The following is a 22,687-nucleotide window of genomic DNA, read 5'->3' on the forward strand; positions in this document are numbered from 1 at the left end:
TCACGTTATTACCAATGACATGGCATCATAGTGTCAGGCACAGTGACCCCGGTTACATTAGCATAAAATGAAGTGCCTCTCATTCTCACCAATTTGTTTCCTGGCAAACCTATTCCTGACCTGTTGACCCGGTCAGTCCTCGGGGAGAGACTTTGAGTGACAACTCATGATAAACTGACAGCCGCCGGGTCTCTGGGCCAGGTTGTGCTGAAGCTATCTGAATCCTTTGTGTGTGTGGTTGTCATACTTGATTTAGCCCAATTGCCTCTTTCAGTCACTTCAAATAACCCCCGGAGGATAAAGACAGAGGATCATGGGTGATTGTAGATTATTTAATTTTTTTGCTGTCATTTTTCATGTCATCTTGTCCATCAATCACAGAGAAGGCTCGAACTAAACACCAAAAAGTTGTGTATTCCGTGTTTAATCATATTCTTCATAAAGAATTTAGCACACATCACTCTACCTGGAGGGTAACTGGCAGAGTAAAGCCATATACCAAATGTGCCTAAGTATTAAAATGATCAAGTAACACAACAGACTGACCACTGACCATAATGCCTTGCAGTATGGAGGTGTCCCTTCTAATTTCCAGAGCACCACTTCACGAAAGCCATAACTTGATTAAGACATAGGTTTGCCATTCAGAGTGATCCATATTGTCTGTATATCTGAAGGCTGAAAACATGGTCTTTGATCCAAGATTTCTTCAGTACAGACAGAATATTGTACAGTATTACCAATGATTTATGATACCTTACAATTTATTGTCAAAAAATGTTCAAGCCGGTATAAAAAAAATTAAAATACAATTAGTTAATATTGTGGGTTTTAAAGTAGAAAACCATGACTGATAAACATGCATACGATGGTATTATGAGAACAGACAACATAACACAACAGGGTTAGAAGACATTGAAACAAAGCAGAGGCTGTATTCTATATTCTGTGTAGTTTATATTCTGCTATGGCCTGCAGCTGAGGTCTGGTGGCTGCGCATTAGAATAGGACGATCCAATAGGATGATCCAATGACGAGGTGGCAGGAGAAGAGCAGAAATCAAGACTTTGTGACTTGTATTCAGAAAGCGTCTCGGAATAGAACAGTTGATCTAGAATTAGTTAATCCTTTTGGAATCTAGATCCTAAATAATCTGGACAGGATCTAAGAGGAGAGGTAAGTGGAGGAGAGAGAGAAATAGAGATTTAATAAATTACCATCTTCTGTAATTTAATTCAGTTCCTTTTGGGCTTCTGTTCAGTTTCAGTTTCATTGGTGGCCTTTCTCATTATTCATATTACTGTCACTAGGAGACTCTGGGGGATGGATAAGTGTATTAAATAAAAGCCTGTTTACAACATATATCACCTTCTCCCTTATAACTGTCACTACACCTTAGCTAGACTGAGTAATTGGAGTTTACGGGCGGGGTTGTATTGGTAGCTAACAGGGTAGCCATTTTGGTACACTGTTTGTTTTGGTTTCTTAATGTACTCAGCAGACTTTAACATGTGCCTGACACCGAGCCAAAAACAGCCGTCCCTGGTGAGCTGGCATCAGCACGGTGCAGGAAAAAGAGCCTCTTTCTTTCCTCATTCTTCCTCTCTCCCCATCTCAAATGTGGAACAGAGAGAGAGAGAGAGAGAGAGATGGGGGAGAGAGAAACCCAAACATAGAGACCCATCTGGAGCTGGTGTGGAGTATGTGCTCAGGCACGTTACTGACAGGTCTTTACACTGGGGTGAGGACAGATCTTCTGGTACCGGTCACACCACATCTCATCCCGGACTTCACATGTTATGTGCTGAAAGTCCTTCTGAATGTATGAACTACCTTGATGGTGATCCTCACTGACTTTGTCATTTAATACATGATAGAGCACATGGACAATGTGGCCTAATATGAAAGAAGACTAGAAACTGTTGTTCACTCACTGCCCCCTCTTTGTCTGTCTTTCTTTTTCTCCTCTTTATCTTTCAACTCTTTCTCCAATGCTAGGTCTTTTTATGTGGATGGATTCCCTGACGGTGAATGGCTTAACCTCCACCTCCCTCATCTCAGGCATTAATTCAAAGGGGATTTGTAAAGCAGAGTATGGAGAGATTATATTCTACAGCAAGTAAAACACACCACGCACCAATCCTGATAAACCAACCCTCCTCTTCCATCCCTGGTCAGTTTTCCTAACAGGAGCTGGGTCTTATTATCAAATTGGTCTAAGGAAACATACACATAAGATGTAATCTAACAACTAAAGCCCCTCTGCTCAAAGTGGTAACAAACCAAACAAATCAATGTTAACCCATATTCGCTTCTCCTGAAGTGTTTTTCCCGAGACCCGGAAAACACAACTAACAGCTCGACCTCCCAAACCCACCTCACACCCCCAGACAGGCACGGAGTTCGCTCAAGGTTATGCCACCATCACTGTCGCGGTCGCAGTACTGAGCAAACTTCTTGGCGCAGCGCCGCGGCTTCAGCCTCCGGCGCAGGTAGACGCGAAGGGGCCGGGCCTCGCGCTCGCTCAGCACCCCGCTGCCATCCGCGTCCAGCTGCCAGAAGAGCCAGCCTAACACAGCCGCCGCCCTGCCAGGGGCTGACACGTCCCATTCCTCAACCCCCACGGGGGGCGCCGAGGGTGAGGTGGGAGGGAATTTGGTGCCAGAAATGGGGACGTCCGACGCCCTGGTAAAGAAACGACCGATTTCAGACCCGTGGTATCTTCTCTGCTGCTAAAAATTAGTCTGAATTGGCTTGTAAGGTGTGGAACCGAAATGTTTATTTCAGGTGAAGATGCAGAGGGCGTCTCGACAGACACCGCTGTGAGACGCCGGTAAAAGCCTCCTGCCGGGATTCCAGCAGTCAGGACAAAATGACAACCGTAAAAAGGCTTCATCCCAACCACAATGTTGCTGCATATCATTGACACATGCCGTGACCATATTCCACTTTCCATGTTGACTGGAGAAGGACAAACTAGTCAGTAGGAGGGATATCAATATGAAAAGGTGTCTTTAAGTTCAAAAATAATACATACAATTTGAAACATTTAATCACAAAATGACAGTGGTACAAAGCATGTAAATGGCCACAAGAGGGAGTAGAGAGATGTAAATAGGAGAAAGACAGGAAGGAGCAGGAGTCAGAGACAGGAGGAGTAGAGATATGTAAGTAGGAGAAAGACAGGGAGGAGCAGGAGTCAGAGACAGGAGGAGTAGAGAGATGTAAGTAGGAAAAAGAAAGGGAGGAGCAAGAGTCAGAGACAGGAGGAGTAGAGAGATGTTAGTAGGAGAAAGACAGGGAGTAACAGGAGTCAGAGACAGGAGGAGTAGAGAGATGTAAGTAGGAGAAAGACAGGGAGGAGCAGGAGTCAGAGACAAGAGGAGTAGAGAGATGTAAGTAGGAGAAAGACAGGGAGGAGCCGGAGTCAGAGACAGGAGGAATAGAGATGTAAGTAGGAAAAAGACAGGGAGGAGCAGGAGTCAGAGACAAGAGGAGTTGAGAGATGTAACTAGGAGAAACACAGGGAGGAGCAGGAGTCAGAGACAGGAGGAGTAGAGAGATGTAAGTAGGAGAAAGACAGGGAGGAGCAGGAGTTAGAGACAGGAGGAGTAGAGAGATGTAAGTAGGAGAAACACAGGGAGGAGCAGGAGTCAAAGACAGGAGGAGTAGAGAGATGTAAGTAGGAGAAACACAGGGAGGAGCAGGAGTCAAAGACAGGAGGAGTAGGGCCAGTGGGTTTAATAGGAGCGGCATTCTAACTGACCTGTGAGGGTTAATTATACCAGATGTCTCAGTCTCCTGTTGGAGTGCCATTACCAGACTATGCAAGAACTCCTCCTTCCGAGCCCCAGGGCATCCTGGGAGAAGGATCATGTCAGGGAAAGGTGTGAGGGCAAATGTGTCAAGCAGGACAGGTTGTGATTCAGAGTAATGACCCTATTACAAAAGCAAATTGGACAAGGCCCCATAATATATTCAGCGTAGGTATAGGACCGACAGTACAGCATGGAAACCAGGTGTCTAGTGTCAGTGCTAGCCTGGTCCTGGATCAGTCTCATTTTGGTGTGTCGCCGACCGTAGAAGTTGGCTGAAAGGACAAACTGATCTGGGACCAGGCGAGAAAGACCATTTACCATCCACGCAGGCAAAGCGCGGTATGGTACAGTATGAGGACCTGACCTGCTAGAGGTCTTTCTCTGTAGCTCCTGTCAGGCGGGTTGTTGTGGTGCTTCTCCGGACTGCAGTCGGGCATCTGGTTCCTGCCGGGAACAACAGCAGCCATGGGAATGATCTACATCTGTAGCCGTAACAGCCTGGCTCCTATCCAACCGTCATTTCATTACCAACATATATCTCTATGAGCTGAACTGGCTATCGAGACGAGGCTGTTTACGACCACAGAACATTGTGCATTGACCTTTTCCTCCATCTAAGCCATAGGGTTTCCTGGTGGTTATCCTCCCCCATTGACCTGAAGGGAAGCAGAGGATGCTGTGATCTAGTGCCAGTGGCATTGTTGGTCAGAGGAGTTCTGGGAAAATGAACGGGAATTGGGAATGTCTATCATGCTGCATAACTAGGAAAATGAAGATGGTCAAAAATCCAAAGCATTGTATTATCAAGCCAGTGTTGTGTAGTGTTGTGTAATGTGTTGTGTAGTGTGTTGCATAATGTGTTGTGTAATGTGTTGTGTAGTGTGTTGTGTAATGTGTTGCGTAGTGTGTTGTGTTGCGTAATGTGTGGTGTAGTGTGTTGTTAAATGTGTTGTGTAGTGTGTTGCATAATGTGTTGTGTAGTGTGTGGTGTAGTGTGTTGTGTAATGTGTTGTGTAGTGTGTTGCCTAATGTGTTGCGTAGTGTGTTGTGTGTTGCGTAATGTGTTGTGTAGTGTGTTGTGTAGTGTGTTGCGTAATGTGTGATGTGGTGTAGTGTTTTGTGTAGTGTTGTGTAGTGTTGTGTAATGTGTTGCGTAGAGTGTTGTGTAGTGTGTTGCGTTAAATGTGGTGTAGTGTTTTGTGTAGTGTTGTGTAATGTGTTGTGTAGTGTGTTGTGAAATGTGTTTTGTAGTGTGTTGCCTAATGTGTTGTGTAGTGTGTTGCGTAATGTGTTGTGTAGTGTGTTGCCTAATGTGTTGTGTAGTGTGTTGTGTAATGTGTTGCGTAGTGTGTTGCTTAATGTGTGGTGTGGTGTAGTGTTTTGTGTAATGACGTTTTTATTATCCTCTACACCCAAATCTACATTTCTACTCAATAAGATGATCAAATAGGATGAATCAATAGGATGAATCAATAGGATGAATCAATAGGATGATCCAACAGGATGAATAATCGGATGATCTAATAGGATGAATCAATAGGATGATCCAATAGGATGATCCATTAGGATGATCCAATAGGATGATCCATTAGGATGATCCAATAGGATGATCCATTAGGATGATCCAATAGGATGATCCAATGACAAGGAAGCAGGAGAGGAGCAGAATTCAAGACTTAGTGGCTTGTATTCAGAAAGCGTCTCGGAATAGAACAGTTGATCTAGAATTAGTTAATCCTTTTGGAATTGGATTGATCAATTTGGTTAGAGGGGTTACCTGACAGAGGTGTCTGTTTAGAGGGGTTACCTGACAGAGGTGTATGGTTAGAGGGGTTACCTGACAGAGGTGTCAGGTTAGAGGGGTTACCTGACAGAGGTGTCAGGTTAGAGGGGTTACCTGACAGAGGTGTCTGTTTAGAGGGGTTACCTGACAGAGGTTCCTGGTTAGAGGGGTTACCTGACAGAGGTGTCTGTTTAGAGGGGTTACCTGACAGAGGTTCCAGGTTAGAGGGGTTACCTGACAGAGGTTCCTGTTTAGAGGGGTTACCTGACAGAGGTGTCTGGTTAGAGGGGTTACCTGACAGAGGTGTTTGGTTAGAGGGGTTACCTGACAGAGGTGTTTGGTTAGAGGGGTTACCTGACAGAGGTGTCTGGTTAGAGGGGTTACCTGACACAAGTGTCTGGTTAGAGGGGTTACCTGACACAAGTGTCTGGTTAGAGGGGTTACCTGACAGAGGTGCCTGGTTAGAGGGGTTACCTGACAGAGGTGTCTGGTTAGAGGGGTTACCTGACAGAGGTGCCTGGTAAGGGCCGCCCGGTGTCCACCCGGACACACCAACAGTACCCTGTGGCCACATGACACTGGATGGGACTGTAGCGCCCGTCTGCACTGCATTCTGGGATAAAGCGCTCCTCCTTCCACGTGTGATGCTCCTCAGGCATCAACGCTGCCCTCTCCCGCTCACACGTCAGAGAACTGTCTACTGGAGCACAGAGGTACACACACGCACAGAGGTACACACACGCACAAATTAACACACATATACATCTACATCTCAGTCACATGATAGCTAGACAAGATTCTTAAAAACATCTTACCTGTTGGGCGTTTTACAGAACGATTCCCTTTTGGGTCAGAGTTCAGCAGGATTGTCACCCAGAATGGAGGAGCAGTGACTCCTGGGAAGGAGATGGAAAGAAATTAACAGTACCAACATGGTAGTTTCCTCCTGACAAACACAGTCATCTTTTATGCCTGTGGCTAGATTTAAAGAAAATGTTCAATGGCGATAAATTGGGAGTACTTCTTAGTCCCAACTAGGCTAAATCTTTGTATGAAAAAACATCCTGAATTGATTGGCCATGTGTCCACTTTCCTCACCTACTGCATACTGGGGCTTGCTAGGGTCAGTGGTAGGCCGAGAGGAAACCCCCTCACCTGTTTTCAAAGAGAGATTTCAATGAACAGAATCACTGTGACAAAAACCATCCCAGAGTGGCAATGCGTGGGACATTTTGAGTGTCAGGGTCGACGAATCCCTCGGCTGATCTACAGCGCTGTACCTAGATAGATGTGCGCTTTAAAAGTGACATCTCACCCCTTCGGAGCTGACCACAGGTCAGTCATCTGGACCATTTCGGACACACTATGACCTAAAGAACATCACGACACGCCACAAAGCTAGCTGTGTAAACATGTGTCGTGGCTGAACTAATGGACGCCCTTTCTCAGTGACCTTTCCACATGAACTCCCTCTGACCTGCGCAGTCAGGCCTGACGTTCAGGACAGTGGTTCCGCTGATAGGCTTTCCATCCGGCGTGGAGCACCAGCAGTACCCGGTCTGGTTGTGACACTGCACCTGGGGGTGGGGGGGAGACACTTCCTCAGAACCTGGCCGTGTAAATGACAGCCACGTTCGGCTGTGGTGTCTCTGTATCACGGGGGGGCGACGGACACTAAGTACCTGGAGGAAACTCCCATCTGGACTGCATTCCGGGACAAAGATGGCAGCGGTGTGGCTGTGGACACTGGACTCCAAGGCCTGGCTATGAGCCAGCTGGCACTTCAACCGGGTCGTATCTGAAGAGTTCAGCAATTACCACTTGCACTTCCATTGGCCTTCTTTATAATCATACATACACAGTATATAAATCCTTGATCAGAGTATATATATATACTCTGAATATATGAATATATATATATATATATATATATATCAGTGAAAGGTGTGTCCAAACTGTTTGAGTAGTACAGGGTATATATTTTTACACGCACTGTATATAGTAGAAATAAATGTGGTGAATAATATACATGGGAGTGTATACACACGTGGCTCCCTGAGGGCTACTTGCCGGCACAGCGTGAGGGCGGCGCTCTGCGTAGCTGGGTGTTAATGCACCGGGCTCTCTGGAAGGCACACAGGGACTTGTAGAGGCGTCCGTTGCTTCCACACACGGTCCGGTGCTGCCCCCGGTGGCAGTCCAGCACACAGCCCCGCGGCCACATGTTCTCCGTGATCAGGAACGGCTGGCAACAGGCGGCACAATGGAATTACTCACCGCTGAACCGGACTGACATCAAAGACGTCCACGCGGGCAAATGCACGTTCAGAGAGTATTACTGAGGGATCCACTAAAGAGTCGGTCAGAGATAAATCAATATGTTTGTTGTCGCCTCGGCTATCAGTACCCTTAGCAAAATAAGCCTGACAGCAGTCAACCCTGATTTTTTGCAGTAATAAATAAGAAAAACTGCACAGCGCAGAAACAAAAAAGCTAATTCAGTTGCAGTATTTATAGAATTCTGCAGTTATAGTGACCTCTATTAACAAATATTTTAGGTGGAATATGCAGTCTCTTGGAAAGGAACAACGTTCTTAGTGTCTCCCTACAAAAAGGTAGAGGGAGCATGTAAAACACGAGAGGCACTACAGCAGTCAACACACAAAGTGTGGACTTTAAAATAGGTAACAGAGGAAATTAGAGGGCGTATGTTTGTTACTAAATGTGTGTGTTTCTGTGTATATCTTGGCCTTCATCTGCTCTCGTACCTGTGAGAGCTCGGTTTTGCTAACTGCTCAGCAAATAGACCCAATTGAGGAGGCAGCTCCAAAATCTTCAGGCACGCCACATCACACACCTGCCCACAAATAGTGACTCAGTGTCAGTATTGTCGTGGCTGAAGTTGGGCAGTTTGCAGACCGTCATGACAAGGTGAGATGCGGGAACGTTTTCTGTTCAGTTGACTGAACGTGGGGTGAACTGAGTATGAATGTCCACGGGGCGGACCGCGTTACAGAATAGCTTTCCCAGACATTCAGAAGCAGAAAGAGTTTTATTGCCAAGTAAGTTTCACAACTAGGAATTTGTTCTGGTCTGTTAGTGCAGCAAATTCTTACAAAATAAATAAAAACAAATGAGAATAAAAACAGTGACTGAGCATCAAAACAGCAGACTGAGTATTAATAAATTATAAAAAATATACAAAAAAATATGTAAGGTGCATGAATTGTCCAGTGGAGGGTTGTGTGTGTATGTGGGTAGGGGTCATAGATTTGTCCAATTGAGGGTTGTGTATGTTGGGAGGGGTCATAGATTTGTCCAATTGAGGGTTGTGTGTGTATGTTGGGAGGGGTCATAGATGTGTCCAGTTGAGAGTTGTGTGTGTATGTGGGGAGGGGTTATAGATTTGTCCCATTGAGGGTTGTGTGTTTATGTTGGGAGGGGTCATAGGGGTCCAGTGGAGGGTTGTTTGTTTATGTGGGGAGGGGTCATAGATTTGTCCAGTTCAGGTTGTGTGTTTATGTGGGGAGGGGTCATAGATTTGTCCAGTGGAGGGTTGTGTGTGTATGTGGGGAGGGGTCATAGATTTGTCCAGTGGAGGGTTGTGTGTGTATGTTGGGAGGGGTCATAGATTTGTCCAGTTCAGGTTGTGTGTTTATGTGGGGAGGGGTCATAGATTTGTCCAATTGAGGGTTGTGTGTGTATGTGGGGAGGGGTCATAGATTTGTCCAGTTCAGGTTGTGTGTGTATGTGGGGAGGGGTCATAGATTTGTCCAGTTCAGGTTGTGTGTGTATGTGGGGAGGGGGCTACAGTCAGTCTGGCTCCGAGGGCATGTTCATGAGGCTTACTACTGTAGGAAACAAACTGTTCTTGTGGCGATAGGTTTTGGTCCTGAAAGACAACTTTCTAACAGAGGGGAGGGTTCTGAATAGTCCATTTCCAGGGCGAGAGGGATCAGCACCAATCTTTACCGCTCGCCTCCGCATCCTGGTGGTGTGTAGGTCTTGTAGGGGCAGCAGATTGGAGCCAATCACCATCTCTGCAGAGCGGATGGCTGCAGCGTGCCGGACGGTGATTGAGGAGGTCAGGAAGGACTGATGGCGGTGTAGATTGACTGATTTTATATTGATACGTTCAGTGGTATACTTGGTTGTCACTGAGCTGCTCTAGGCCCTTTCTGTCAAGGTAAAGTTGACACACCAAGTGTCCGTTTTACATCTAGACCCAAGTGAGATGTTTGGAGAAAAGAGCTGAGAGAATGGGAAAGATGTCCTCAAAGCACAGACATGAGCTAAATTGGAAACACGTGCTGCCAGACATCTCACTTAATGCTGAGTATCATGCGCGTAAGTCCCTCTCATGCAATCCTACTCCCTGAACTCTGACCTCAGGCCTCTTCCCTTCAGGCCCATTGCTTCTGTGAACACTACCCATCAGCCCCCTCCAGAGCACAGGTCATCCTTGGAGATCTATCTTCAATACCTCTTTGTCCACCACTCTCCCTCACATGCTGTCATAGCTCAGCAGACTGGCCACGGTGTTTCTCACTGTTTACATTATTTCTAAACCTCCAGACTCCTGAAAGGACTGCCTGTCTTTTCTAGGTCAAGGCATTAATCGTCTGATTGCCTGTGAAAAAAAAAACATTTGAAAGTGTGTAATGAAAAAAAAAAAAATCCTGAGGATAGTGTCTTCATTGGGGCTGGAGGACATGGGTAAAGAGCTATCTAGGAGTGTGTTCAGTCCTACTGAATCCTCCAGCAGACAGGCAGGCTAAAAAGGGGTGTCCAGATGCAAAGTGTAGCTTGTAGTCTTGAGTGTCCTTCTCTGTTCAGGTGCCGTGTTACAATGTGTTCTGCCATACAATTAGTGTCAGTGTTCTGGGCGGAGCCCTGGGCTGTGCAGCTTGGGCGAACAAGGTGGCAGTGTTTTAAGCCAACCTGGTGTTAGATTGACTGATTTTATAACTGCATATGAAAATATAAATACATCTCATGAGGGTTGCTGTAGGGGTGATGAAATACGATGTTTTGGCAAAGACTGCGCAGTATGCCTGAAAAATCGGCACACTCGTGTTTTTGAATCCATACCAGCGACTTTAATGTTTAAATAGGGCCCCCCCCCCTGTCATATGCAGAGCAGGAGTAGCGAGAGCAGTGAATCAGTCACTTGTGAATAGTGGTTCTTTATGTATGTCTTAGCAGGATGGCTGGACAGACAAATGGGCTGTGTGAGTGCAATCCATCATGGTTGTTCGTCTTTAATATACATACAAATATGCACGCACACACACACACACACACACACACACACAAGCTGACATTTTAAACAGGTGCATTTTCACTCCAACTATAGCATGAAAACACAGTGAAACCACAAACACATGTACTGTAGATACACCAGAGGGGAAAAAACAGACAGGTGTGTGCAAGAAAAAAATAAACACAGCTTCAATATTTGCCTTGAGGCGGTTTCTTGCCTGTGGTCAGGGCCAGTTGGGGAGTACTTGTCTAGCCCATACACTGCATTCTCTCTAGGGAACATTGACTTTTTAGACTCAAATTCCACTCAGTGGCCGGGAGGTAGGTGGGCTATGCTACACAATGAACCATACCTACAGATCTTAGATTAACTTGTCATCCTTCGGTAATGTCTTAAAGCATATAAATCAACTATTTTTAAATAACGGTAGTGTTTTCCAATTTAATGAATACCAAAATAGTAGGCATTTTCTGCACAGCACAAGCAAAATTTGTCAGGCTCTCTGTGAACCGGACAAGAGGGTTCGTCCAGAGCTACAACAATGTGTGTTGTTTTGAAACACTGAAACGGGCATTTCTTTAAGATAACTGGTACACATGCAATACCTTAAATGGATCAAAACATTTGTCAGGACCAAAAGAGGCTGTATAAAGGTTTTAAATAATTATTTTAAGTTTTTCCATTTACACTTTAAAACATGACTTGAATTTAATTTCAACAAAACTATATGAATGCCTAGAAACCTTTCAATTTATCAAAACCAATATTATTTTCCCTGCACCTGCACCTGGTATATACGATCCTACTTGTATTACCGGCCGATTTCCTCAACAGATTAAGCCTAGTCCAAGACTGAAAATAAATTGAGATCTTCAACTGAGCTTGATTTTTAGTCCAGGACAAGGCTGAATCTGAGACTGAGGAATTTTGTGTATACATGCCCTTATTATTTGATGTGGCTAAGCAGAATAAAACGTTTATGTCCAGCACTGTTTGAAGAGGCAACTACGCCTTCGTTTCATTACTCAGCCAGAGAGCAATGTGACAAACAAGTGCAACGGGTACAGGCATTGCTACAGTTACGCTTAATTTATATAATTAGAATAACTGCTAAAAGTTTTGAGCGAAAATGTTACTTAAACAGTTATCAAAATGAGAACTCGTTAAGCGCGAACGTCTTACCGTCCCAAATCCAAGATAACTTACCGGTGATTTCTCCGTTTCAATGGACTCAGAGAGCAAGACGATGAGCAGCACGCGACAGGTGAAGGCGAGCACCAGCATGCTTCCCGCCAGCACAGACCAGGCGCGTAGCTCCGTTAGATGTGGTGCGCGCGCTTCGGTGTCTGTGGCAAAGCGCGGGGCCCGAGACGCCAGCCAAGCCAGCCTTTGGTGGTAAAGCTTAATCGGAAGCGGGTTTACTGTGCTTTATCGTTTGTTTTCAGCAACTCATTTTGTCAGTTGACAAGCTTCAAGACAAATCAATGATGACGATCGGTCGAAAATTCGTTCAGTCGTGTTTTGCTTAGAAGTATCGACAACAACAACAAAAACTACACTAAAAATGTCTCTGTCCTGCTGCATTTCAGTTTAAGACTACGAACCTCTGCACCTCCCCTGCAAAATCCCCAGCTTGGGCTTCCATCCCCCTTCCGTTCGACAATAACATCTGCGTGCATGCGCACGGCTGAACTGGAAATGCATGCCATATTTTACTAGTTCACAGTAAGCTATAGGTATGAAAATGATTTATAACCTACAACTCTTATCCAATAATCCTATATATTTTTCTTTTTTTTCTCAAACAAAGTACAATATTAGCTAGGTTGAAATACTCTCTGCAAAACAGTTGGGGTCAATCTTACCTGGACATTCATCACCATCATGCAGTCCACTACTGTCAAGAAGCTGATCTACACCTCTTATCAGCAATAAACCCATTGTATTTACATCGTTAAAACTCGTAGTCTGAGTAGGTCTATGGAGGGCTAAAAAGAAAAGACAACCAAGTAATAGTATTTTATAAGGAAACTTTATGTGTGCTTGTGAAACCTCAATTTTCATTTAGAGACAGAAGGCTGTTTTGCAGTTTCCAGTACAGCAGATAAGGTTTGATATTAAAGAGTACAAAAAAGAAGAAATCACAATCCCAAAGTTCAATGCTTTTCAACCTCCCAGGAAAAGTACAAGCTTTTGGTCCAAGTCTTATCATTTTTTCCTCCAGGCCCTCTGACTCACTCAGCCCTCCCCCCTCCCTCCCTCCCTCCCCCCAACCTAGACCCACCCCCTTTACAAATACGTAGAAATCAATTTTATTTCTTGCACATAATTTAGCCATTGCATTGTTTCAAATCGGTTCATTAGCTCAATTCCCACCATTTCATTTGGAAATCAGATATAGGTGATTGCATAGATCGGTAGACAGTAATTTTACTTTCATTTAAGACATAATGGAATGTTTATTAAGACTCTAGCCACCCCCTCCCATTGCCCCCCCCCTCCTTAATGCAGACGAGGAAGGAGATGGAGGGATGAGAGAGGAAGAGAGAGAGAGACAGGGCTGTAGCCACTAACAGGCACATTTTTTTTAAGCACGTTCCCAACTTCCATCTGGAACTCTTTAATGCAGAGATCCTTTGGAAACTATTCAGCCAAGGACAGTGTGTAGGCTCTTGTCCATCTAAGCTTTGCTGGACAAGTGATGCTTCTAGGGGGTATTTCTTCATATATGTCCTTCGGATGGAACTATAGTACACGAATGAACTAGGCGAAAATAACCACCTTGTATTCCTCCATGTAAAAGTGATGTATCGCGAAAGCAAGGTCTCATAAATGCCGACAAATGTTTGTCAAGTTTCACGTGAGGTTCACATACAGAATATAATAGACCTCACGTATACTTCATTCAACTGAACGACCACCATATATCGGTAGAATTCCATTTTTGACCGTTAAAAAATAATAATAATTGTAATCCAAATGGAGAATCATGGTAACTCAAACTTATCTACGGTACTTAATGTGTGAAACTGCAATTTTTTTTTGTTGTTGCTATATTCGTTTTGTGTATTTTTTTTGTTTTTAAAAGATGCCACACTTTCTTGCCCTACGAGGCTGCGATGAGTATTCTGACTGTGTAGCGTACTGGAAAAATAAGTATGTACAGCACGGAACCCACTTACCCACATTTGCTGGAGAAAAGAAACAAACAAACGGGAAAAGGAAGAAGCTGAGGTTAGATATTGGAGTTTCACTTATCCAGCAAAATGCGGGGTGGGCACATGTCATTATTCTCTCTGTTTGACCCCCTCCCCATCATATATCTCTGTTATCTAATATGCAAACCTCTTCATCTGTCAAAGCAAAATCCCACCCACCCTCCCCGGCAAGAGAAAATAAAATAAAAAAAAAAGTAGTATAAGAATCAGAATAGCTTGAGCCCCCCCCACCCCCATTCCCCAAGGCAGAGAGCAAAGATGGGACTTGCACTAGTTCCTCTCCTGTCCTGACCCAGAAGTTCACCTGTGGTCGGTAGCTTCATTTTTAATGACAGCGTTGCATTGACAGTGATCTGTGAACAATGAAATCAACGGTTTATAACAAATGGCCCCAGCCAAACCAACAATTGTTTTCGTCAAAAGCTCCAACCCAGTTTGGGATGAAACCCGACCACACAGGGGAGACCGACAGATCAGGACCGGGAAGGAGCAGTGCAGCCGCCCACCAATCCCATCACGGGACCCTACCTGAAGCCCGCTTCTACGGAGCTAATCAAAATCCCTGGCTTCAGACACACTACCTTCCCATCTTCTCTCACCCTCCTCACGACACTCCCACTGGGTGACTGTTTTGCATGAGCGGTGCCCGGGGTGGGTGGACATGTCACATGCACAGCTCTAAAGCTCCACCCAACCAGGGGGCCGGCCAACGTTAAACCAATAAGGCCCAGTCACTGCGGGTCGCACTCAGACCGTCTGCCCTGGACCCGGCCAGCATTGCCATTTAGGCCCTTTTCTTCCCAAATGTAACCCCCCCCCCCCCTGTTCTTTCACCCCCCCACTCATCCACCCCCCAACCCTCCCTCCCTCCCTCCCGTGCTGTGCTCTTAGAGGTCACTCTCCCCGTAGAGGGCGGTGGAGAAGGACATGTAGTCCAGGGCGCCAGGGACGGCGTCCGGGCCGGTGTAGGGCGCCATTCGGGCGATGCAGTACTCCGCCTGGTCAGGGGGCAGCTCTCGCCTCAGCTCCTCGGGTGTGATGAAGTTCTGACGGAGAGAAGGAGCAGCAGTGAACAACAGTAACAAGAAAACATGTAAAAAAAAAAAAAGAATATGAAAAAAAGACAGAGGACAAAAATTTAAATGTAATAATTGAGTCACCCTGACTTCTTTCTAGAAGTAGGTTGTTCGCCCCTTACCTTGTCTGCAGCCAGGATCTTGAAGGAGGCAATGACCTGATCGGCTGTGTCCGTGTCCGTGGTCTCCCGGGACATGAAGTCGATGAAGGCCTGGAAGGTGACTGCGCCGCTGTTATTGGGGTCCACTATACCCATGATACGGTTAAACTCGGCATCGCCCTGGAAACCACCACAGGAAAACAGGTTAACCAAAACAAGATGTGATCGAGGGGCAACGTTGACCAATGTTGGTTCAATTAAGAGACTTGGGTTCATGACAGTTTTTTAGGTATTAAGGGGTTGCAGTACAAGATTAAGTTACTACAGATTAGGCTTACCATGTCACGTTGCTAAAACAGTAAAGATCTTATTCTAAACTCAAGACAGAGAGAGAAAAAGAAAAAAAAGGAGAGAGAGACAGAGAGAGAGAGAGACAAGAGAAAGCAGAGAGAGAAGCGGCAGGCAGTACCAGGCTGTTTCCGGTGGCAACGAGCAGAGCGCGGTAATTGTCCGTGTCCATTTGCCCTGTGCGCTTCTGTACTCAGGGGAACGAGATGTGTGGTGGGAAAAAGAAAAACGGATGACGAGGGACAGAGGAGGTGTACAGGACGACATCAGCAGATGGTAGCATAGAAAGAGGAGAAAAGAGGAGGTAAAAGTGATGTGAGGGGGTGGGAGAAAAAAAGAGAGACCGATGGAAGGAGAGAGAGACAAGGGTTAAACCAAAGCAATACAATCAGCGAAGTGCTGGAGCTGAGGCTGTAGTAGAGGCCAGTGAGTAAGATGAGAGCGAGGGACAAAAGAGGCAAGCAGGACACAGAGCCCCCGCAAGCCAGAACGGGAACAGCACCCCCCACTCCACTGGCTTGTTTGCACTTCTTACTGTTTTTTCATTCTCCACATCGTAGCCCAAGCTGATAAGACAAGCCTTAAACTCCTCAGCCATCAAGGCCCCGCTGTGGTCCTATGAGGTCACCACCACAGAGATGGACAGCAGGACGGACGAATCACAAAACAGGGATGGCAGGTGGGAGTGGTCAGGTGACAGGACCGCGGCATGCAAGACGAGGTGAGGTTGATGACGACGACGACGACGATGATGATGGACCGACATAGTGGAGATAGACAGACAGCATGGACGTTAGATAATGAAAACACATGGGACAACACGTGATCTTAAGACCCAGTGAGAGGCACCAGGGAGAGGCCAGGGAGAGGCCAGTGACCCCCTTAGGAGTTGACCCTGAATCCCGTTTCACTAAATCCTCAGTGAGATAATGTGCTCCAACACCACACGCAGTGATGTCAGCGTCCCCCAAATGTCCCCGTGAATTAATGGGGAACGGTGTGATCCTCTGTGCTCAGACCCAGCCCCTGACCAACCCAGCAGACACCACTATGAACAAGGAAGAGCTTTGTCCTCACAAGTCTAGACCACTTCCCATTCCTGCTTGAGAGACCCTTCTGGAATAAGGAGGTGGGACTTCAGCAGCATGTTTAAGACTGAACATATGCATATCTAGGATTTACCGCCTCCTCAAAGTACAAAACTCAACTGCAAAAGCTGAGGGCAATGAGAACTCTAATATAGGGATGAATACAGTAATATAACACACGCCAAACAGGACCCTCCCGTCCGAGCCCCCGATGATGACCCCTGACCTTGTCGAAGTGGTTGAAGGAGGTGCGGTACTCGTGGAGCTGCTCCTGGCTGATGCCCTTCGCGTCACGTGTCAGAATCTGGTTCTCGATCTCGTTGATGGTACGAGCGATGGTGGTGAGAAGCTGCTCCCAGCCCACCCGCAGGTGCTGAGGTGGAGGCGACGGAGGGAGGTGGAGGCGACGGAGGGAGAGAAGAATGGAACGTTAATCACACGGAGAACACATGACATGGGAAAAGAGAGACGGCAACAAGGCTGACATTCAGTAACTGCAGAATGTCAACTCCAGGCTGTGAGACGGGTTAAAAATGTACTCAAGCACGTAAAACTGTTGTTGTTCTGTACAGGCCATGTACCTCCATGGTGTAGGAGGTGTATTTGTTGTCAAAGATCAGGGCCTCCTGAATGAGCTGGTGGTCTCCCTCTAGCTGGTCGATGTTGGGCTTGTACTCGATGATGCTCTGCTCATACTCTCTCAGGTTCACCAGCTGGTCTTCCAGAGTCCCATTCATCTCAATGGATATCCGCCCAATCTCCTACAGACAGGGAGACATTTTAAAACACGTTCAGTTGCATGCCCCAATCAACAACAACCGCCAAGCTGCAGAGCCAATAGAACTGATGGATCTAAAAGGACTGGATAACTCTGCAGTACCACTGGTAGAATCAGTGTCCCTACTATACCTCCATTTTGGAACTACATTTTAGCGTAGAAGCTGTGGTGACCGTACCTCCATTTTGGTCTGTATCCAGGGACCAACGATGTTGGCCTGCGAGGCGAATTTGCGGCGCAGGTGATCGTTGGACTGCTGCTTGGCCAGCTCCTCCTGGAGGGCCTGGTCACGTTTGGGCACCAGCTGCTCCACCTACACAGAAATACCACACAAGTCAGCCCAGTACGCACCCATTCCAATGGCAGCAGCACAACACCACATGGATATATATATATATATATATATATATATATATATATATATGTAAAGACGAACGGGCCAGGTGAACACAACGCAAAGGGACGTGAACATCTAGACACACAGACCTTGTCCCACTTGCTGTCGATGCTCTTGGGGGTGATGGTGGTGTAGGGGTTGCTGCCACTCAGCTTGATGCCGTTGTACTGGGCGATCTTCTGCACCTCAGCCTGGATGGCCTGGATGGCCTCCCTCTCCTTGTTGGCTTCGGGGAGGGTGGACTTGAACTGCTCATGGGCTGTAATTAGGCCCTGAAGGAGAGACGGCGAGGCGGCGTTAAGGAGAAGCAGAGAGTAAAAGGACGAACGAGAGCTCGGCGGGGTGTAAACGTTTCATTTTGAAGCGCTTCGAAACCCAGGTCGTTCACCTGGATCTCGTCGATGTTGTGGACGATGAACATGTCCTGAAGGTCCTCCATGGCTCCCTCCATCCAGTTGTTAAAGGGAGCCGCCCTCTTGGCGTACTCCAGGTAGAGCTCGTCAATGGATTCCAGCTGCTTCTCCGTCCGCTGTGGGGAGAGAGGGGGGGGGGGGGTCGGGGGTCGGGGGTCGGGGGTCGGGGGTCGGGGGTCAGGGGACTGCTGGGATACTCTGACATCCATGTGACAGGAAGAAATTGTGAGATATAACAGAAGCGGACGTGCTGTGAACGTAAGAAGCAACGTTCTTTCTGTGATCGTGCAAGTGCCGTCTGCGGGTGACGCTTCCCACAACGGGGAGAGGGATGTGGGGGTACCTCCAAAGACTCCCTGCGGCTCTGGGTAAGAGACCCCAGAGCGTCCCACTGCTCACAGATCTTCTGGCAGCGGGCGTTCACGCTGGGCGAGTCGTAGTAGTCCAGCTCACTGGGGATTGGAAACACACATCAGTTTTCTGGCCGGGTCAATCTTCCCCTCTGTCCCGTAGGATTCCTCCATTCATCTCTTGTTCTGTAAGCCATCATCCCCAGTCTACAATCTTCCATCCGCTTTCACCACTGCCTTGTAAGCCCCTCCTTCCTCCTTACTTGAGTTCCTGGGCGATGGCAGCGATCTGCTCCACGCGGTCCTGATGAGCTGCCAGGTCGGACTCAAAAGCCTCGTGTTTCCTCAGCAGGGCCTTGACCTCCGACAGGCTGGCCGTCTCATAGTCCTTCTGGGTCAGCATGGCCTCCTTACCTGGGGATGGCAACGGAGACACAGCTATTTTACCTTTACGTTTGAGAGGTGCTATTCTTAACTACATAACGAAAAAAAAAGTCAAATAGTATTCAAATATAGCACTATGCCATAACGTCGTGGAATTCACCCAGAATTGCAGTAAGCAAGAATAAGGAAAGGAAAGGCATTGCTGAGAATCTTATAACAGGCAGCGTTAAAATTGCTGAAGTATAGCATGAAGTACACAGACAACATCCATATAATTTAATAAAATGAGTTATAATTCGAGATTCAGGATAACCCAAAATGTTCACAGGGTACTCAACATGGTAGCACCACACACCTTGGAATGGGTTTGGTCAAATGCAAAAGGCAAATCTTAGTTGGACATTCTGACCAAATGTCCCATTCATCTCCCTTTTTGCATTAAATACAGTTCAGACAGAAACCCACGTAGTGGATTACCATTTATTAGAGAACTTATGCACATCCCTGTACATGCAATGTCTTGGCGTTAGCTTCTGCTCCTCTAGGTTAACTCACTGCCATCAGATGATCGTTTATACGATATGACCAGCAATGACATAACATTGATGTATTCCCATAGCAATGAGCAAGGTGCACAGTTCTGACTACCCCCCCCCGCGCCACACGGAACACAGAACCAAACAGGTGGAGGCTGGGGCGGTGGGTGGACGTGCATGCTAGTACAAGTTCAATAACAACCGACTGAGTAACCTGAAGTTAAACAGACAAGTATACACTCTGACATGTGATGTGATAGGAGCGATGCTTTACCACCTGGGTTTCACGGCAGAACTGGCTACGCTAAATAAAAAAAAACAAATGGCTACTGGATTGACGCAAATAATAACGATATCATCCTGACAGGCATGTTACGGAACCTATATCAACTCGATTTCTTTAAAAGTGCATGAACACAGGGAGCGCCTCCCTACCATCAGTCCAGGATTCGTGGATGGTGGCCTTCTGACGGAACTTCTCGGCCAGGTGGTCCAGTCTCTCCAGCCGGCGGATTTCGTTGAGCAGCCACTCCTCGTACCCTTTCTCCGCCCCCTCCAGGTTGTGCCATGAACCGTTGATATCCTGCATCCAGACAGGGGAGGATGTGATCACTGTCTGTTGGGAAGAACACGGCATAACACGACACGGGTGACAGCGGTCAGGTCACGGGTGACCACTCACCGACACCATGCGTCCCTCGGAGGGCATGAACGCCGGCCGGTTGCTCAGCCTCAGCTTGGTCTGCAGGGTGTTGAAGTTGATCTCCAGCTGGCACTTCTCCTGGACCTTGGGGGGCTTGTGGACGCGGCGGTAGTCACGGAAGTCCTCCAGCTTCTGCTGCATCTCGGCCATGGTCTTCTCCGGCGCACGGTTCTCCAGCCACGGAATGGTCCGACGGATCCACTCCAAAAGCTAGGACGGGGGAGGATTAGGGGAGACGACGAGAGGTGGAGCAGTGTCAATCGGGTTGAGACCATTTGAAGCCGGAGAGAGGAAATACAACGTCAGGACATTGAAAAGAGATGAGTGACAGGACAACACTTCTCACATGACAGACACACAAATGTGAATGAATGTGTGCTAAGGGAGGAAGACAGAGACCGCGGAGTCCTACTCACATCACTGGCCAGCTTTTCATAGTCCTCCATGAGGTGTTCATTCTCTTGGTTAACAGCCAGCACCTTGCAGATCCGGTTGGCTGCCGTCTCAGCCTATAGCAGATGACAGTAGTTAGCAGTAGCGATGCATGCGGCTTGCTCGTTACAGGTGAGGTGGTCAACTCCAAGGATGTGTGCAGGCTAGAAACTACAGTGCAAGCTGAAAGGTTCCGTTACCAGACTGAAAAAGACTCGGAACACAAGTACACTACCAGTCAAACATTCTGGACACACCGACCCATTCAAGTGAATGGGTGCGTCCAAACATTTTGACGGGCACTGTAGATTGTTCTTGCTGCAAACTGAAGTGAACACACCAAAACCACACACTATCGGTGACTTGCGCACACACAAACAAGCAGAGGTTATTGCAGCACACCAACCCATTGGATGGTCCAGTAGTAAAGGTATGGTCTAAGGCCACATGCTACACCTCAAAACGGTTAGCCTCATGTATTGTGTGTGCAAAGTTCACAAACTTTGTGCTTCAAGAAAGCTACATTCGTCTGTAGTAAAAACAGGAGCATTCAGACACTGGTTCTGTACCGCTTTTGTCCACATCAGCTGGTGTGTTTACAGACTTAAACTACTGAAATGAAAGAAACAGTAAAACTGCATTATGGCTTTACCTTTGAACTACTATGAACACTAAAATGTAATATCAATTGAAACAAAGACATTGAAACAGCTTAAATGACTATTTACCGAATAGGTGTTAATAGAAAGACTTTTGGATGGTCGTTAACAGTGCTTAACATAAATCAGTTGGAGAATTTCACTTTTTTCCAACAAAATGTTAAATGGTTCCTCACACAAACTAATCCACAGTCCAGTTAACTTTAAACAGCCGTTACAAACTCCAGTTCACTTTAAAAAGCCATTACTACCTCCAGTTTACTTGAAACAACCATTATAAATTGCTAACATTTTCCAAAAATAAGTAACAAGTAACATCAAGTAGTTAACTTCAACACCCTGAGTTAATTTGAAGTGACTGAGGCTTCTATTTCTTTTAATTCACCTATATATTGCAATTTACATACGCGCACACACCCTATTTACTTCCATTAGTTTTGCGCAAACGTCAGTTACGCTTTTAAGTTTGAAAAGGCTGTTTAGAGAAAACCAAATCATGGAATGGAGCAGGGCCGCCCAAAAGGGTGCCTGGTTCGTCACAGCAGGGTTTGGAGAGAAAACATCAAGGACCAGGGTTGGCCGGACCTGGAACACGATGGCCCTTTGGGCGTCGTTTAGGTGAAGGAACCATCTGACAAGGCAAAAAAGTCTAATTCTCTTCCAACAGTAACTATGGGCAGCACTGCTACGGACCAGAGTTTAAGGGGCAGAGTTGAAACTGGACAGTGGCAGAAAAAGGAGAGTATGTGTCGGTTGTTGTTTCATAGAGGTGCGAGCCCAAAGCGTCAGCGAGCGACCCCCGGTCAGTTTGACCCCGGTTGGAGCCACAGGGCCGGGGGGGGGGGTGAAAGGAGGCGTGGCGGAGGTGCTCACCTTCTGGGCGCCAGAGAAGGCGTGATAGAAGCAGGAAACATAGGTCATGATGGCCTTCTCGTCAGGCCTCAGCGTGCCCACGATGTCTACACAACCAGGGCCAGGCAGCCAGCGGAGGAGGAGGAGGAGAGACAGAGAGAGAGGCGTGATGAAGATACGCGACCCAAAGCCAGAGGGTCCCGCCCACACGGTACGGTGGGGGGGGGGGGGGGTGAGAGGTGTGCTTACCCTGCCCCCCCGCACACACACCCTGGGGCTTTAAACGACCAATGGGGGAGTCCCAGGGGGGTTACCATGGAGAGAAACCGAGACCAAGAGGAGGAGGAGACCGCTTGAGAGAGAGCAGAGGCCTCGATGGGCAGGTAGAAGCGCACCTATTCACTCAACCCACACACAGCACTTTCAATCTGCTCAATATTTTAATTGCCGAGCTGGTATTAGCAGAAAAGGCCCTCTGGTCCTAACAC

The 22,687-nt window shown here is 46.9% G+C and overlaps 2 protein-coding genes across 9 annotated transcripts in view; both read right to left on the reverse strand.

Moving 5' to 3' along the window:
• Positions 1-322: 322 nt before the first annotated feature.
• On the reverse strand, positions 323-12,634 carry LOC105026811 (SPARC-related modular calcium-binding protein 1). Of its 4 annotated transcripts, XM_010898541.5 has the most exons (11): positions 12,071-12,634; positions 7,672-7,846; positions 7,284-7,399; positions 7,079-7,178; positions 6,700-6,756; positions 6,417-6,497; positions 6,106-6,301; positions 4,183-4,262; positions 3,767-3,860; positions 2,378-2,685; positions 323-1,164 (listed from the first exon to the last, which is right to left on the reverse strand). In XM_010898541.5, the coding sequence occupies exons 1-10, from the start codon at positions 12,146-12,148 to the stop codon at positions 2,379-2,381; spliced, it is 1,284 nt and encodes a 427-aa protein (XP_010896843.3). In that variant the 5' UTR covers positions 12,149-12,634; the 3' UTR covers positions 323-1,164; position 2,378. The 4 variants fall into 4 exon arrangements, with proteins under 4 accessions (XP_010896843.3, XP_019909596.2, XP_019909559.2 ...); XM_020054037.3 differs by having other exon boundaries at positions 323-2,685; positions 6,106-6,298; XM_020054000.3 differs by having other exon boundaries at positions 323-2,685.
• Positions 12,635-12,877: 243 nt separating this feature from the next.
• The window catches only part of actn4 (actinin, alpha 4), a 36,929-nt gene continuing 27,119 nt past the window's right edge, over positions 12,878-22,687 (reverse strand). Inside the window, exons 8-22 of one of the 5 annotated variants that reach the window (XM_020048528.3) lie at positions 22,221-22,306; positions 20,673-20,765; positions 20,236-20,466; positions 19,989-20,136; positions 18,897-19,047; positions 18,627-18,735; positions 18,259-18,399; positions 17,960-18,142; positions 17,652-17,786; positions 17,277-17,456; positions 16,922-17,068; positions 16,143-16,223; positions 15,729-15,794; positions 15,281-15,439; positions 12,878-15,128 (exon numbers count right to left, since the gene is read on the reverse strand). In XM_020048528.3, the coding sequence (XP_019904087.2) occupies positions 14,970-15,128; positions 15,281-15,439; positions 15,729-15,794; positions 16,143-16,223; positions 16,922-17,068; positions 17,277-17,456; positions 17,652-17,786; positions 17,960-18,142; positions 18,259-18,399; positions 18,627-18,735; positions 18,897-19,047; positions 19,989-20,136; positions 20,236-20,466; positions 20,673-20,765; positions 22,221-22,306 (2,069 nt within the window). In that variant the 3' untranslated portion in view covers positions 12,878-14,969. The remainder of the gene's footprint in view (positions 15,129-15,280; positions 15,440-15,728; positions 15,795-16,142; positions 16,224-16,921; positions 17,069-17,276; positions 17,457-17,651; positions 17,787-17,959; positions 18,143-18,258; positions 18,400-18,626; positions 18,736-18,896; positions 19,048-19,988; positions 20,137-20,235; positions 20,467-20,672; positions 20,766-22,220; positions 22,307-22,687) is intronic. The other 4 variants (XM_020048527.3, XM_013135340.4, XM_020048524.3 and 1 more) reach the window with 4 other exon arrangements.

Source organism: Esox lucius, chromosome 1, assembly GCF_011004845.1.
Source record: "Esox lucius isolate fEsoLuc1 chromosome 1, fEsoLuc1.pri, whole genome shotgun sequence".
Taxonomy (NCBI): domain Eukaryota; kingdom Metazoa; phylum Chordata; class Actinopteri; order Esociformes; family Esocidae; genus Esox; species Esox lucius.

What these genes read in the sequence shown, in the direction of transcription:
- LOC105026811 (XM_010898541.5), bottom strand. Translation starts at nt 12,148, where the DNA reads ATGCTGGTGCTCGCCTTCACCTGTCGCGTGCTGCTCATCGTCTTGCTC. An exon ending in TTGAAACGGAGAAATCACCG is followed by an intron (nt 7,847 to 12,070) that starts GTAAGTTATCTT and finishes GCCTGTTGCCAG; the next exon opens with CCGTTCCTGATCACGGAGAA. An exon ending in CGTCAGGCCTGACTGCGCAG is followed by an intron (nt 6,757 to 7,078) that starts GTCAGAGGGAGT and finishes CTTTGAAAACAG; the next exon opens with GTGAGGGGGTTTCCTCTCGG.